The 17,512-nt window shown below is 38.4% G+C and overlaps 1 protein-coding gene across 1 annotated transcript in view; it reads right to left on the bottom strand.

Annotated features, from left to right (window-relative positions):
• Nucleotides 1-17,512, bottom strand: part of GABRB3 (gamma-aminobutyric acid type A receptor subunit beta3) — a 121,035-nt gene that overhangs the window by 23,059 nt on the left and 80,464 nt on the right. The window contains exons 4-7 of the mRNA XM_077343432.1: nt 7,375-7,595; nt 3,927-4,009; nt 1,186-1,323; nt 152-304 (exon numbers count right to left, since the gene is read on the bottom strand). Of these exons, the coding sequence (XP_077199547.1) occupies nt 152-304; nt 1,186-1,323; nt 3,927-4,009; nt 7,375-7,595 (595 nt within the window). The remainder of the gene's footprint in view (nt 1-151; nt 305-1,185; nt 1,324-3,926; nt 4,010-7,374; nt 7,596-17,512) is intronic.

Below are 17,512 nucleotides of genomic sequence, written 5' to 3'. Positions count from 1 at the left end.
ACCAAATTCTAGAAACATTTGGCAGCACCAGCAAAATTGCTAGAGACCATCAGGGCAATCAAGGGTGCCATACTGGGGACCTCTGTATTACAAGATATAAGGACCTATTTTGGTGTTACATGTAAATATCCCACTCATCCTTATTCCATACCAAGGGCAACTCTTGCTGCAGATGCATCATAATTGATCCAGAACGACACCCAAGATAAAATGGTAATCAGTATGGAGGGCATGTAGGTCTGAAGAATAAAATATCCAATATTCCTCTTCAGCTTAAAGCTTAGCGACAATCTCGGATAGGCACCTATCAGAAACAAAGGGAATTAACAGGTAGTCACAGTTTGTCTTCTATTATGAAAATATTGAAGATGCAAACAAGGCAGAATGATTTTCCTTCATATGGAAACAAACACATTTGAGGTTGTTCTGACATCTTTAGAACACTGAATGAAATATTACAGTGCATTTACACTGAAACACATATTATATAAAACAAACAAACAAAAAAAAACTGTATCAGTCAAGGTTGAGGTTTTGAGGCTGATTACTACAAATAATATTAATTTTACAATTTTCAAACAACTGTTATCACAGCTTGAGCTTTTTGTTTTTTAAGGATTAGAATACGACTGTTACCATTTCATTTATTATCAGATACATAATGGTTTGGATATTGCTTAAAATTTCCATGAATGGATTTCCATCCACAGAGGCATGACTTCCCTATTCTCATCCCCACACCAGCTGCAGCCCAAAATGTCCCCCCAGTGCTGCTCTTGAGGGAAGGGGCCATGCCAAGAATAGCTTTGTGGTAGTTGGAGGTCTCTTGCAAGGAGGAAGGGCTCACTGAAAATATTTCATCCCTTGTGTATATGTAAATGTTAGGTGGGATCCATTCAATGTAAAAAAGTTTAATATCACAATGTCCTTTACCTTTTACTCCCCCCTCTTTGTTATCATGATCATGCATAAGGTAAAGGTAAAGGTAAAGGTATCCCCTGTGCAAGCACCGAGTCATGTCTGACCCTTGGGGTGACGCCCTCTAGCGTTTTCATGGCAGACTCAATACGGGGTGGTTTGCCAGTGCCTTCCCCAGTCATGACCGTTTACCCCCCAGCAAGCTGGGTACTCATAAGGTAGTACATGCATAAGGTAGCTGAACATTAAAATGTAAAAAGCACTTGCCTGTGGCAAAGACAACATTCCTGGACACAAGTTTGTATTCCACAATTGAAAACTGAGGAAGCTCAATCTTCTCCACCCCGGTCACTGCTTTATCTCCACCTCGCCAGTAGAATTCTATGTCATCTGTTGTGTAGCCATCTATCAGTAAAGTATAAACATTTTATTTAGAATATATACTTGTTTGATATTTTTAAGAATGTTCAAAAAAGCTTACAACAAGATCACAAGAAAGTACATTTAAAAACCATTACAGTCAATTAGAGTTAATTAGAGTCTGTTGGAAAAACAAAGCCATCAAATAAAACAAAATAAAAAAACAGCATAACCCCCCCCCCCCAAGGTGCAAAATATTTACTTATTGGTCTCAGCCATGATTTTATGTTAATCTTCACTGACCCCCCCCCTCCCCATAGAGCAGGAAATCCAGGCTTTTTCCATCGATACTGTAGCAGGAATGCCATGAGCATTCCCCAGCCTATTTTTGCTGATAAATAATGTGATCCATTGGTCAGATACTTTTGCCCTCAGAAACTATAAAAGAAGCCATGGATCAATTAGATTATCCTCCCGCCCCCCGATCTACTTAAAACAGTTCCTTGGAATAAAAGTACACGTATAGTTAGGGAACAATGACAATTATTGGCTATAATTTACTTGAGAAAAGCATTAATGAAGCCTAATTTCTCAAACATTGGTGTGAATCATATAAGGGATAGGTGTGGGTTTTGCCCCTGTAACTGTAAACAAAATGAAGAAAATAATGTTGTTCATGAGTAAATGATAACTAATAAGAGTGGTTCTTCCATATCTCTATTTTTTGTTTGATATTTTCCTGTATTAAGCCTCTGTGGGTGGGTCCCTTACAACTAGATACAATCTTAGTGTCATCTTCAGATGCTCTCCTTTGAATGCCTCCCCCATCTTTTAAGATGAGATTGGTGGCAACCCAGCAGACAGCCTCCTCAGTCATGGTATCAAAGCTCCAGAACTCTCTCCCCAGGAAGATTCACCTGCCACATTCTCTTGCTGTCTTCCACCAGCAGGTGCAGCCATTTCTGCTTTTCTTTACTTGTATGCATTTGTTTTACAACTCTTTAGCATTGTTTTAATAATGTGTTTTGAGGGATGGGTTGATTTTAATGGTTTTATAATGTAAATTTTAAATTGTTAGCCATCTTCACGGCCCTTGTAAGGACAAAAGTCAGGATACAAATTTTGTAAATAAAAATATGTAATAAATATCCAATTGTCTACATAGTTTCTCACAGCATCTTAATATAATCATTTTAGGTGATCCCTGATTGGCTGAGACCATATAGTCTATGGGAGAAGCCACTGTTTAAAAAAGGGTTGGCAAGTCTGCTGCTGTGGAAGTTAATACCTCTTGGGCAAGGACAAAAGAAATGACTAATGTGTGATTTCAGAAGATATTTAAGGTTTATTTGAAACAAAAGTTTTATGGTTAAAACATTGTACTGGAGCATTCAACAGCCTACATACAAACTGAAGCAGATTCCTTTTGCAAAGTAAGAAATTCTGTTCAGATTGGTAAAAGCAAAAAAAAAAGCCTACTCTACAGTTTCTTAACATTTCTGACTCAACTTTGCAGCACAATGGTCCTTAAAATGACAAGTCCTTTTCCCACTGAATATTTAGCAATGAAAGTGAGAGAGATGCCATCAGCTATGCTGGTCCTGAAATTTCAGTAATATTGCTATAATTGGAGAAAATGCAGGTTGAATCATTCTAGCATACCTGTAATGAAAAGATTGGATGCCCTGGGAAAAGCCTATCTGATGCCCTAAATAAAATATCCATAGAGGTACATAAAACACTACTAGTGACTTGCCAAAACTGCTGGTTCAACTTTTTTTTTCAGGATTTTAGCAGTATAATATGAGATATTTGATATTTCAGATAGTTTACTTAGTTCTCTTCAGAAAACCATGGAAAATTTTCAGTTAAGTTCAGTAGGAATGGAAGCATGCCAAGTATTATTTACACAAAATAATTCATTAGAGTATATTGATATTTTGTGAACATAGAAATCCTGTCCACCACATTGTAGTAGAGAGTGCAGTGGCTCTTGAAACACAATTTTAAATGATGTGAACACTCCAATTACAGAAAACAACTAGATTGAAGAGAGAGATTGTGCTTGCTATGTGGAACTGAATTTCTAATCATAAGGAGGTCTATCTGACAGCCCAGGGGGGCCCATAACAAGATCACTCATCCATAATAAAGCATGCTGAAAGTAAATTGAATCTCAGTGCTTGATTTCTTCAAAGTGAATCTGATTAAAATATGAACAGTAGTTCTCTTGTGTTATAGATAAGCATTTATCATTGCTCTTGCCTAATCAGAGTGATGTTTCATTTTGTTCATGTCTTTCTGTTTAATATTTCTTTCACAAAGCTGCCATCCACGAGAGAAACTTATTTATCTTTCCATATGGAAAAATCAAGAAGTACCCCTAAACATATGAAAGGAAAATAGAGGGAAAAATAGAATGAATATGATATGTCACTCACTATTTAATCACACTGATTTCAATTTTAAGAAAATATGCATAACCTTAACTAAATTTCCCATTTAAATAAACAGGAACTGAAAGTGCTTTGTCTGGCTGATGTATAATATATATATAGTATTAAAAATAACTTTTGTACTGATATTGTTCTATTTATAACAAATATATGATTAAAAAGCGTCCATCAAGCATCTGGATATGTACGTACAACTTTCTATTTCCAGCGTACAGTTCTGTTCATCTAATGGGTATCTCCTCAAGTCCATCATGCAAGCTGCAGTGGTAGTGATCCTGAAATCAAACACAGCAAAGTGAACATTAGAAGAACAATGCCAATATCATCCTACATTAGAAAAATGCTTTTATAAATGGAATGATAATTAATCTATGTACCCATTTCTGCAGTGGGCATAATGGTACAAGCAAATTCTTCTCAGACAAATTCATGGGAATGCATTTTATTGACTGATATATACTCTGCTATATCCCAATGGTTCATGGCAGCTTACAAAGCATAAAGTTATTACAATTGATAGACTATCCTTCTTACAACAAGTGCAGTGTTACTCATTGAGTGCTCCTGATTAGATTCAGCACAGTCCTATTTCTCTCCCTTTGGAGTAATGATGTGGGCTCAGAGGTAATGCATATGGCAACACTAGGGACAGTGCTTCATAAATAGGATGGGCACACACCAAACCACAAAGCAAAATGCATCAATATTTTTGCCCAGCTTGTGTTTTGCAAAATAAAATTTTGAGTCACAGACTACTACGAACTTTTAAAGCAGATCATGCTGACTCATGGCAGTTCACAGATAGACCAGAAAACATAGTTTTAAAGAGACTCTCCCTGCTCTTTGTTCCCCATGAAAACTTCAAAATAAGCTCTTTTGTAGTCTCTTTAACCCTTTAAAGGGAGCACACTGCCCCCACCTCCTCAGCTGTTTTATTTGGCTTTCTGCAAACCCCGTTGAAAGGGGCCACAAACGACGAAACAGTTCAGATCACAAACAAACCTCCTGGTTTAGCTTGGTTCATGGTTCGGCAAAGAATCATGAACTGACACGAAGAACATTTTTCGAGTTTGTGCCCATCCCTATTCAGAAATGCCTTCTGTAACAAAGACCAGCTGTCCTTTCGTGTTCTGTGCATGTGATGATCCTTAGAACTTAGAGTAACCAGCACAGCAAGAAAAAGGGAGAACATGATGGAGACATAAGAGGCATCCACAGAACTCCTTTTCCTCATTGCCTGTATATGCACAGAATGAGGAAAAGAAATATGGATCAACTGAATTCTATTAAGAATATTGTTAGTTCATTCTAGGAAACATTTCCCCCTTAACTAAAAAAAAAAATAATTGAACAACTGAATCCACCATAAAAGCAGTGCAGCAAAATAACGGTAAAATAAAGTTATAATAATCAATTCAAATGATAAAATGGTCCTAGCTATGATGATGGAAATGGTGCATGGTTGTGGGCTTCCTGCCCAACAGACTGACTGCAGGGATAGACGTTTTACTCAATCACTTTTTCTTCACCATGATTCTGCCATCCAGTTAGCAAGCGTTTCCAATCAAGTTCAAGCAGTTTTATTGAATGTTATTTACTACTAGTACAACAACATGGAAAATGAGTTGGTTAGATAGAGGGAAGGGTACAAAATATCTTTGGAGGGTCCACAGAGCAGCAAGCAAAGAGAATAAATGATATACTCAAGACTTGGAATAGCTTTGGGGTATCTTTGCTGCTGATTGGTGCCTTCAGGAAAGACTATTTTTTCTAATAAACATCTGCCAGTGCCCAGCCAATTCCTCAGGCAAGGTTCTCAAGAGGACCTCTATAGTAGCTATGCTGTTTTCCAGCTATATAAATGTAGCAGCTGTGACACAACAACATGCCCTCCCAAACTATGCTGTATTAAACTGCTGAGCTCTTAAGTTAATTTTTGAAATTCCATAGTCCTAGTAATACCAAATTTGATAATACATGTTTATTAGGGAAACAAATTATTTTTTTTCATGACATTCACTATTAGATTAAAAGTATCATCCCCATCAAAGATTTGTGATTCTGATCCAGAATCTGTTTTAAAGGAAGCAGTTCACACATTCTCTTATGGATCGCCAAATGCTGAATAACTGGGTACTAAAACCTCAAGTTATGCTTGCACATTGTGAATTCTTTGTTATATGCCTTATTCCAGCCTTGCAATATATTTCCATTTTAAACAAGTTGTTCACTTGTTCTCACGCTGAGTATTAGCTTTTTTTATTACACATCTGGAAAACCAATATTTTCCCCCTCTAGAATGCAACTTCTGCATGTTTTCCTCTAGGGTTGTATTCACAAACACATGTAGTCAGCAAGTCTTTAAAACCTCCAGCTTAAATATTTACACACCAAGTGCCACATTTTTAATTAGAGTGAGGAAACATGTCAGAGCACAAGGAAAGGATCTCCAGCAGTTTTCATCTCAGCACAAAATTAGTTAAACAAATGCAACAGAGCCGTAGGTTAAGGAACCAAACAGGTATACATTTCTCTAGCAGTAGAGAATTTATGCATTTCCCCTTCTAAAATGTCAGCTTTGTAGGCACAGAGGGCTTTTTCTTCACTCATAGATGACCTTGGGGAAGAACTATTATGTGTAGTCTTATGGTTATTTTTCCTAATGATTTTCTTTACACAATGCAATGTCAAAGGCTGAATTTTAAAAGGGAAGACTGGCGTAGAAGAGAAAGGCTTTGTTTTTCCTTGCACAATTTCCTCACTGGAAGGATTTCCAAAATGGGCGGGAGTTTATTATTTTTAATATATTTTTAAAATTTGTTAAACAATTATTGGGTGAGATGACCATATGTGGTCATGTCTACATGCCCCCCTCCCAAATGGCCAATGGGAGGGATGGGAAGGGGAAGGGCCCCCATGGGCATATACACAGCTATGCTTCTCAACCATATTCTACACAATCATACTACTTCTTGAGGTTCTCGAAGCTTGAAGAATGTTTCAGGGGGTTTTCATGGGGGGGGGGGAGTTGAGAAAGGCTGGGCCAGACCAATGAAGAGTCTCCCTCCTTGCATTGGTGTGGAGTTTCATCATACAACTTGACCAGTCCATCCAATATGCCCATCATACAGAATTGTTCCTAGCAAGACTCCCTTTTTTTACCATTAATACACAGCTGACTTATGGCAAACGCACAGGGGTTTCAAGGCAAGACACATTCAGAACCGGTTTGCCATTGCCTGCCTCTGCATTGTGACTATTCCTTGGTGTTCTCCTATAGAAATACTGATCAGGGCTGATGCTCATTAGCTTTCAAGATCTGACAAGATCAGGCTAACCTGGTTATCCATTTCAAGAATTTCCAACACAGGTTGCTGCTATGTGATACTTTAATCATAGAATGATTTAGGGTGCTGATGCCTTCTTGACTCTGCAGCTTTTCTTATAAACAAGTAAAGCCTCAGTGAGGACACTGTTTGACAAATTGTGGTAAGGCAAGAAAACTTAACAATGTCATTTATTCTCTGCAGGCATCTTCCAGAGTTATATAATATGTTGTAGAGAGTACCTAAGAAAGCAAAGATCAACAATACAAAGAACAAAACAATGTCAGAGAAATCACGCTTGCACAGCTACATACCTGAGGCCATACAACACCGTGCCATCCGGATGAAGGCGAATCATTCGATTCTTCACAGTGACACCATGCACAAATGATTTCTTGTCATTTAGAAAGTAAGTATCAGGCACCCATAGTTGATCTGCTACTCGGTTATCAAGTGTAAGATTAAGAGGAATTCCAGCATAGGCTAGTCTTTTATCCCTCCAGTATTGTTGAAAATACATAGTTAATGTGTAGTCCTGGTAGAGAAAAGAGTCATTTAAGTCATGTCTTGCTATTTGGTGGAACCTTTTCATCTTTATATAACAAAGTTTGTAAACCTAGCTTTTAAAAAAAGGGCTTGACTTTTGATAAATTCAATATACGTTTGGGTTCTGTTAGCAAATGGATAGACAGTGCAAATAAAATAATGATACAGGATAGTGCAAAACATGTAAAAATGACTTCATTTTCCTCTTAGGTACTTACTTTCAAATTCACAGTATTTTGTGAAGATTAGCTAAAATAATGTTCTTGGACATAGCATTTGCTTTCATGAGATCACTTTTGGAATGATATGGTCATCTGTCCATTTTTCTAAAAATGCAAAGGAGATGTGGCTTCCCCCAGAGGAAAAAAAATCTAAATGTTCATTGGTATGGGCTAGTTGTCACTACTGTTTAGAGGAATAACAGTTATATTCTACTTCCATTGCTCATCAACAGTTTCTTTTAGTGCATCGTCAGAAGCACAATATACCCCCTGGCGTTCTATGCAATTTCCTGAAATAGAGGATAGGATCAAATACATTATCTACTAGCGATAGCTTAATTAAAGCTTGGGTTTAGTAGTAATAAAATTGCAAAGTTTTTTTTATCAGCCTCTAATAGGTAAGTTGAAAAACAACCACCACCAAAATTTTAAAACCCATAGCATCAGAAAACACAATATAGTACAATATTAGTAATTTGATTTGATTAAACTAAAGGCAGTCTAAACATTACATGTCCTAGGAAAGAGAATAAATAGCTAGGCAGGCAGATCATAGCTCTCTTGTGTGCTGCTCTCCCTGGGATTCCATTAAGTTTCCAATTGGGGGAAAATTCTGCTGCAGAAAGAAGAAGAAAATAAAGTTTCCTGCCTAGCAACAGCCCTGGTTTCCTTGCTGTAGATTAGAAAGTTGGTCTTCAGATCTGTACTACTTTACAGCAGAATGTTATAAATGGCTCTACCAATCACTGAATACTGCTATAATGTCTTATGCAAACTTTGCCTTCATTTATCTTTGCAAGTTTTAAGTGTCATTCTATATACATTTAAAAAAAAAACATGTACGGGAAAAATATATAAACTCTTAGAAAAAGTTTTGCTCACATGAATCAAGCAACAAGAAGTGTGTGATTTACAATCACATAGTCTAGTTAAAAGTTTAATATATACTGTTACGGAAAGCATGGATTTTCCATTGTAATCTGTCTTTGGCAAAGTTGGACAAATATTCATCCCAAATTATAAAGCAATCTTCAATTAGGAATAAAATTAATGAAGTTTCTAACAGCACAAATCCAATAAATTAGTTATTAACACAGGTTTCCATTTCCTTTTGAGTGAGAGATAAGACATTTTAACCAACTTGCTATAAAATAGAGCAAATGGATTATTTCTCAGACTTACTCTTTACTGAGCATTCATGTTTATTGTCAGTGTACTCTACTTCATAGTATAGTGCTTATAGAATAGCTTAATGTTTCAGAGGACTTATTCTTTCTCAAAATGTATTTTTAAATATAATGGGCGCTAGCATGGGCGCCGGTGGGGCAAGGGGGCTTGCAGGGCTCCTTGCGGGCCACCCCACCATGGCATCTCCGCCGGACCCTCTCCCCCCAATTTGGTGGCTTTGGCATGGCGACAGGAGCAGGGCAGGCGCATCGACGCACCGGGCCTGTTCTTTCCGCCACAGCGAAGCCTTTCCACCCCCCCCACCCCCAGCTTGGCGTGGTGAAAGGAGCAGGCCCAGCGCATCTCTGATGTGTCGGACCTGCTCTTCTTGCCACCCCAATGCCTCCCCCCCGAGGTCCCGGCATCTCCGACATGTTGGGCCTGCTCTTCTGGGTGCGTCGAAGCCTTCCTGCCACCCCCTTTCCTGCCCAAGGTCCTGGGCACACTGGTGGGAAAGGCTCCCGGCGGCGAAGCCTTTTTCCCCGGCCCACTCACCGCGGAGTCCAGGATGTATGGCTTCTAATTGGCCACTTGGCCCCGTAGAGATGCTCAGACAGGCCAATCGGGAGCCACTTCATGGCTCCCGATTGGCTCCTCTGAGTTTTTATCACGGACTCGCCCCCGCCCCTTTCTCCTTCCACCCAGCCCTTACTGTTTTATTTTTACAGCTCTGCAGGATTTGTATCCATCTCTCTACAAGTGTACAGATTTGTATCCATTTCTCTACAAGTGTAACCTAGGGGGTTACAAGAGAAGATGAATAACAATAATTAAAATTGTTTAAAATCCCACAGCCTAGCCACCACCCATCAAGCCACATATCAGAAGGAGAAACATATTAGAACTAACTCCACACCCCATAAAAACAGAAAATAAGATTGAAAGGGTAATATAATTATTTTCAAGCTTATTAAAATAAGCCTAAAAAGATCAACATAGGAGACCCATATTCACATACATATGAAAAACTGCTTTTCCCATTGAATTACTATTCTATTACATCTCTGCTAGCAACTTGGAATGTTAGCTGTGCCGGAGTACAGACAGAGTCACACTCACATGTCATTTCCCATTAAATCTTTTATCCCTAGGATGCTCTGGCAGAAGATCCATATATGGCATGAAGCAACTTGAGGTAGCAGCATTTCTCTCTGCAGCAGCAGTTAGCTCCAATCCAGCTGAATTATTGGACACAAATTCTGAACCTTTGAAGGAACAGGTGGGCCTTATATATTTCCTAATAAAATCTCTCTATCAAATCTGATTGGGATACTTCTTCAGTTATAGATTTTTTAACTGAAGTGTCAGAAATAACCATTTTCCAAGACTGCACAGATCATTTTTAGATCCCTAATTGATAGACATGGCTTTGGAGGAATCAAAGGTCCCCACTTGTAAGCCCAATTATTGCCCACTGGGGTTACTTAAAAGCTACCATGAATAGCTGCCTTTGGCCAGAAAAATTAATCTCTCTAATGCAAAGGTGTTCACCAAAGCAGCCAATGATGTTAGTAGTTAGAGTGACATACTCTAACTATTAAAAATAGCATTATACCAGAGATTTAACTTGTATGCAGAGCACATCATGAGAAATGCAGGATTAGAGGAGTCACAAATTGGGATCAAGATTGCAGGGAGAAATATCAACAACCTCAGATATGCAGATGATACCACTCTAATGGCAGAAAGTGAAGAGGAACTAAAGAGCCTGTTGATGCGGGTGAAGGAGGAGAGTGCAAACGTTGGCTTGAAACTCAACATCAAGAAAACAAAGATCATGGCATCCGGCCCTCTCAATTCCTGGCAAATAGATGGGGAAGAAATTGAGATAGTGACAGATTTTATTTTCCTGGGCTCCAAGATCACTGCAGATGGGGACTGCAGCAAAGAAATTAAAAGACGCTTGCTCCTGGGGAGGAAAGCTATGGCTAATCTAGACAGCATCCTAAAAAGCAGAGACATCACCCTGCCAACAAAAGTGCGTTTAGTCAAGGCTATGGTATTCCCAGTTGCAATGTATGGCTGCGAAAGTTGGACCATAAGGAAGGCCGAGCGTCAAAGAATTGAGGCTTTTGAACTCTGGTGCTGGAGAAGACTCTTGCAAGTCCCTTGGACTGCAAGGCGAACAAACCGGTCAGTCCTAGAGGAGATCAACCCTGACTGCTCTTTAGAAGGCCAGATCCTGAAGATGAAACTCAAATACTTTGGCCACCTCATGAGAAGGAAGGACTCCCTGGAGAAGAGCCTAATGCTGGGAGTGATTGAGGGCAAAAGAAGAAGGGACGACAGAGAATGAGGTGGCTGGATGGAGTCACTGAAGCAGTAGGTGCAAACTTAAATGGACTCCGGGGAATGGTAGAGGACAGGAAGGCCTGGTGGATCATTGTCCATGGGGTCGCGATGGGTCGGACACGACTTCGCACATAACAACAACAAAGCTGAGTGGCATAACACAACATATAATGGTGCCTCCTGGCCCCTCCTCACCTTTTGTGCTGCCTTGTTCTTCTCTGTTGCCATTTTGCGCTTCTCCCCCTCCACAAGTGCTGCTGGAAATGGTGGAAGAGAGCAATGCGATTTAAATGCAACTCTCTTCTACCTGTCAGTCAAGCCAGGCAGCCAATCCCCTTTCTCCGTGCTTTAAAGGGCCCGCGATGCCCGCTAATTAAAAATAAATAAATAAATAAATAGTTCTCAGTTGAAATGCCTAATCATAGATGCATAGTGCTTCTTTATTACCACTGCTTATGGAATCACAAAACTTGCTTCTTTTAAAAATAAATCTAATTCCAGACTTTTTTTGGGGGGGGGGAAGCTTAGAGAGGCATGGTTTGTGCTACAACTTTGGGGGATACCTTTTTTGTTTTTTGCCTTTGCATGCACAATTGAACACCTATTCATTATTCCAGGCAGTTCACTAAAAAATAAAACTACCATCCCCAGGAGAAGGGAGAGGGCGGTGGATGTGAGGGCGGGACAAAGGAGGTGAGAATAGCGCTTCTTCGCCTCCATACATTTTTTCGCTAGTGGCCTGCTCTTCCTTAGATAGTGCTACATATGTTGGTGAATTCACTTTTTGGGATTCACCAACTCCATTTAAAATGGAGGTTATAACCAGCTGTTTACTGCTCAGATGCTGCATCATGAGGAGGGGCTGGAATATAACAACAACGGAAGGTAAGTATCTCACTATTTTTAAAGGCTGTGGCATTTCCCTGAGATTCAGGAGGACCAGGTTCCCCCACTTAGTCATGGAAGCTTCCTAGGTTGTTATGAGGGAAAAATAGAATAATGTTCTAAACCACTTTGGACCCCATCATGCAGAAAAGTAGGATGTGCGTGCTTGCATGGTGTGTGTGTAAGTAGCAATCATTCCTCCATTTCAGAGGCAAATGTATTTGAATGTCAAATATATGAAAGGGAATGAGATAATACTGAATCCAGATAATATGGAGGTGAAAGTTGATGTTTAAGAAAGAATAGATCTTTGGGTATATTACTGTCATCTAACATTTGAGAAATTTCTAGACTATCTGTTCTAGATAATGATAAACTTGATATAAAATATGGTTATAATGGTAGTTCATATCCCGTATATGAGCAAGTGCTATACATTCAAAATGTAGGCAGGACATTAGAAATCTGAAACAATTCAATTCCTAGAAAGCAGAATATTTGATAATGGTTTATGATAATAAACACTGGAATTCTTCAGATAACTCTAATTCTCCTCGGATAAATGTATCTTATGGGAATGGCACATTATAACTTGGGGCATTGATTTGATGAGATATATTATGTTCCATACGCCAATTAAAGTATGGATGCCATATGAAGGTATTAAAGAGAAGGGATGTGGCTTAAGATGATCTCTTATTTATTTTATTGTGCCAGGGTTTTTTTACACACACACACACACACACACACACACACACACACACACACACACACACACATATATATATATAACTGTTCATGGATTCTATTTGGAAATGATAGATAGATAGATTTGATATGATATATATGATTGATTTTTGAAAACGTTTCCATACAACTGTTTACTATAGTTATAAATCTCAGATAGTATGAAATATTTCATTTCACATTTGACTGTGAATGTCTTAAGGTATTCTATAAAATTCTATGATGTACCAGTTTAATATTTTTCACTATAGAAACCATTATCGCCAGCAACAGGGGAGAATATCAAATAAGAAAAATTCTATAGGGAAAAAAATTGGGTAAGTTACAGTGGGAAACTAACATGATGGGAAAATGTTATGAAACTCTGTCCCCTCTCTTCATGCTTATGTTCTGTTTCAAGTTGCAGTACTGTATATGGAAACCTTAAAAAAAAACTCACAATGTTTGCTCCTACCTCAGAATGGTAAAATTGGCAATGATAAAATTGATTTCTACAGATAAAGCCTATATCAAGCAGTAGAAAGCAGAGGCACATACTAGCTTTTCCCTAGCATCGGGCTGTCAGAATTACAACTTATTTCAGACTACATAACTTATTTACAGATTGTTTATTTAAAACATTTATTCCTCTTCTCCTGGAGATATTGCCTTCTGTGGAAGGTGGACTACAAGGTACCTTCCCTCCCTAAACCTTACTCTCCCAGGCTCCACCCTCAAATATTCAGGTGTTTCTGAATCTGGAATTGGCAACCCTATACCATGTACAACACTCAAAATGACTGCTCTGCTCAAAGACATAGTTGAGGCATTTTTTCCCCTTAGTGCCTATGACTGCTGATGAGCCTCCTCAGTATTCCTAAGTGAAAATCTACATCAGTTGAAACAGCCATTCACAAATTCTTCATTTGGAATCCAGGATATATTAAAAATAGGCTTTCTCCCAGGAATAAAAAATGCAGCCATGATGGATTTGGTCATAGAGAACCTCTATAGTTTGAAAAAAAAAGCCAGTTTGAAAAAAAAAAAAAGAAATAATATATAAGCTCCACTGATACTGCAGGTTTGCTAAATTACTAAAATACAGAAAGGGAAAAAATACAGAACATCAGGTTACAGATTGTAATCAACCAATCTAGCATATATATTAAATAAATCAGTATCTAAATTATAATGCATCTTAATGAAAGGGAGTCAATGAGGGGGGCCTCCCAAGATTGAATCAATCATTCTGAGACGGAAGGAAATGAAGACTGGCATCAGTTACTTGGTGAATAATATTCTGGCAGCTGTCAAATGGTTCCAGGTCAGGTTAAAACATTTGCAGTTGCCTACAGGACTCACGTTCAGAGACTGAATTATTAACATCTGGCCTGTTATTATTTCAATATCCAGTGTAATTTCCCCCCCCCCCCCTATAATTCTGGGAAACCACACCACATGTGAAAAGAACCTACTCTTCTTTTGGAACATCTCCAGCAAGAATCATCGAAGGTATTAGGAATGCTACTTTTTAAGCTGAGTTTCAAATAACAAGAGTAAAGAGGTTAATAGACATTCTCTTTCAAATTTGAACAGGGAGGAAAAAACTAGAACTGTAACAGACAGTATTTCCCATGTGTGAGCAAGATATTCCTCTGTTGATTGTTTCAAAGAGGTATGTAGCAAAGTAAAGTTTAAGCTCCATATCTTCTCAGATATCAAATTTAAATCTAAACATTTCAAAAATAGCTTTATTTATCCTGACCCCTCCAATTCTACTGTATTGAACATAGTTAGCTTAGGAACTTCCTGGTGTTCTTCAAATAATCTCCTCTGGTGTCTTGATTGGCTCTTCGGAGCGTTCCTGCTCTTTTGAATGTATTTCCCAGCTAGGCTCCAGAAGAGACCAAATTAACACATAGCAATAGTTAGACAGAAAGTTAGGTCTCTCTCTCTCTCTCTCTCTCTCTCTCGTCTTTACCAACTTTGTTTCTATTTTATTCTTTTAAGCAGTTTTGTGCTTTGCTATCTTCACATATTTAAACTCTGCCAATAGAGGGAATGTGGGTAGTTTACCTAATAGGATTCCTTAATCTATTTAGGCCCTGAGAATTCTTAGACATACTGAATCAGATAATGTTATGGTTAAAAAGATATTTTACCCCCAGATCTAATGAAATCTTGTTTAGATTACTACAATACATTCTGTGTGGAACTGCTTTTGATAAGTGTTTAGAAGTTCCAATTAATGCAGAATGCTGCATCCTATATGGTGAGATCGAGACCTTCGCTCCCAATGAAAAAAAGAGCTCTTGACCGCTAGTTGGACAGGGAGTGGGGAATGAGAACTCTTGTATTTCCATCTTGCTGTGTTTATGGTTAATGTTAAGATTTTTACATGGCTTTAGGGGTTTTACTGTTTTTATTGTGAACCACTGCGAGTTCAAATGGAGAGTAGTGGTATACAGATTTAAAAATAAAATAAAATAAATATATGTTGACTGGAGTAGGTTGTAGGAATTGTATGAGTGCAATCTTGGCCCATCTTCACTGGTTACTAATTTGTTTCTGGACACAATTTAAGGTTCTAGTGTTGAACACCTTGGGAAGGGCCCTGGTAAAATGTTCACAGCTTCTTACAGAAATAGAAAAATACTTGTATCACAAAAACTGAACTTCCAGTATTCCATTGGAAGTCTACACTGGCTTATTGTCCATGGATACAAAGCTCTCTCTCTCTCTGGTGAAAGCCTTTGCATTGGAAACTAGCTAGAAAACCACTTTATATCTGAAGTGACTATAATGACTATGTTAGGACTATATATCCTTGGTTCCACTCAGCCAATTATTTTTTCCTATGGCTGAACCAAAGGTTCCTGACAACCGATGAGTGTTCTTTCCGTCTAGTGCTCTGAGGTGATCTGGAAGCTAAGTAACTGCAGGTGGTGATAGTTATACAAGCTTCCACTCTTTGAAAGAGGAAGAAGCTGATTCAGTCCCCTTCCCCTGATGTGGAATTGCTTCCCCTCCCTCAGAAAACTGATAGGGCTCCATTTAATGATACCTGTAAAGGCATGAGACGGTATCATCCTCTGTCCATACAAAGAAATTGCAGACTTCCTATAGCATAGACTCACCAATGGTCCATGGACACCAGCTGGAGTAATGGTGGCCTAGATTATGTTTTCCTTTCATTGTACCACTCACACTGAGGGAAGCTCTAATATGCGCCATAGAGAATAGCGTTTTAATTTTTTTTAACATTTGCATTACATATATCTCACACATACAAAAGGTTATATTTTGTACCAAACTATATTGTGTAGAACTAAAGACATTTATTTATTTTTAAGCAGTTTGCATCAATTGTCCCTTTCCCCTTCTGGAATGTCAGCATGTCCAGTAGCTATCAGGACATGTGTGTTACAAGACATAACTGCCTAAGCCTTCTGCTGTTTATAGAGACATGTTCTGGGAAAGAATGCAGTTGAAGCATTGAAAATCAATAGCTGTTAGTACTACTTATAATTAGTAATGGGTCAGTGCTAAATAAGTATGTATCTTTGTTTTGTCTTTGGTCTAAAGGTTGTAACAATAATTTTGACTCAGCTTAAGGATGTATTAATTTTCAGTCCCTGGTATAACCAAAACTGCCTTTTTAGGCATATGTCACAGTTTTGGTCTTTGTAATTGTATTGAGAAAGGTTGCCATATCAACTACTATTAGAGATACTGCATGCAAGAGATGGTTGGTTGGCATAGCAACAAGAGGCAAGATATCTTCATTTTGACATGTGAAGAGAAATTGACCACAACAATACAAGGGACTAGTATTCTGTGTACAGGAAGAAAGGCAATGTCATGAAATGGTTTTCATTATGCCATAGTCAGTTGTTTCCCATATTATGGGAAAGACAATCCATCAATACAGTCATGTATGAAGTTAAAATACACATTCTGAAAGCCTGATATTGAGACAAATATTGATGCATAAACTGAACATGTAGAATGTAGTACAGATGCTTACCATTTGTAAAAAAATTAAATTATCTCAAATTGTTTCCAGCTGTCTTCATGATTTATTAAGGGAGTCTGTAGCATTTGAAAAGAAGGTTCTCTATCCATGGATAAACATAATGAAACAATCTAGCATAAACTCCATAACATGCCTGTCTATAAATTCCCAAATCAGCACCCAATAGGAGCTATAGAATTTTTCTGCACTGGACAGGAACATGATGACTAATAAAAATTATCGAGTGCTATATATATAATATAGAAGTATGATGGGATGCATACATAATTCAGAAGCAAAGCTGCAGACTGGTGTGAAAATTCAAGAGTAAGCATGGGTGGTTCAACTCAAGCCAAAAACTACCTGAATCAATGCTGAAAAAAGTACCTGAACCACCCATTCCGTGCATTCAAACAATCTAAATCAGGGCAGCTAAATTGTGATTCAGCTATTATGGCCACAATCTGCCCCCCCCCCCCCCGGCTTTTTCAGGCAGGCATGAAAAGGCAAGGGAGGAATGTGCACCTAACAGCTGAAAAC

This window comes from Paroedura picta, chromosome 6 (assembly GCF_049243985.1).
Source record: "Paroedura picta isolate Pp20150507F chromosome 6, Ppicta_v3.0, whole genome shotgun sequence".
In the NCBI taxonomy this organism is placed as follows: Eukaryota; Metazoa; Chordata; class Lepidosauria; order Squamata; family Gekkonidae; genus Paroedura; species Paroedura picta.
This window is presented reverse-complemented; position numbering and strand designations above follow the sequence as displayed.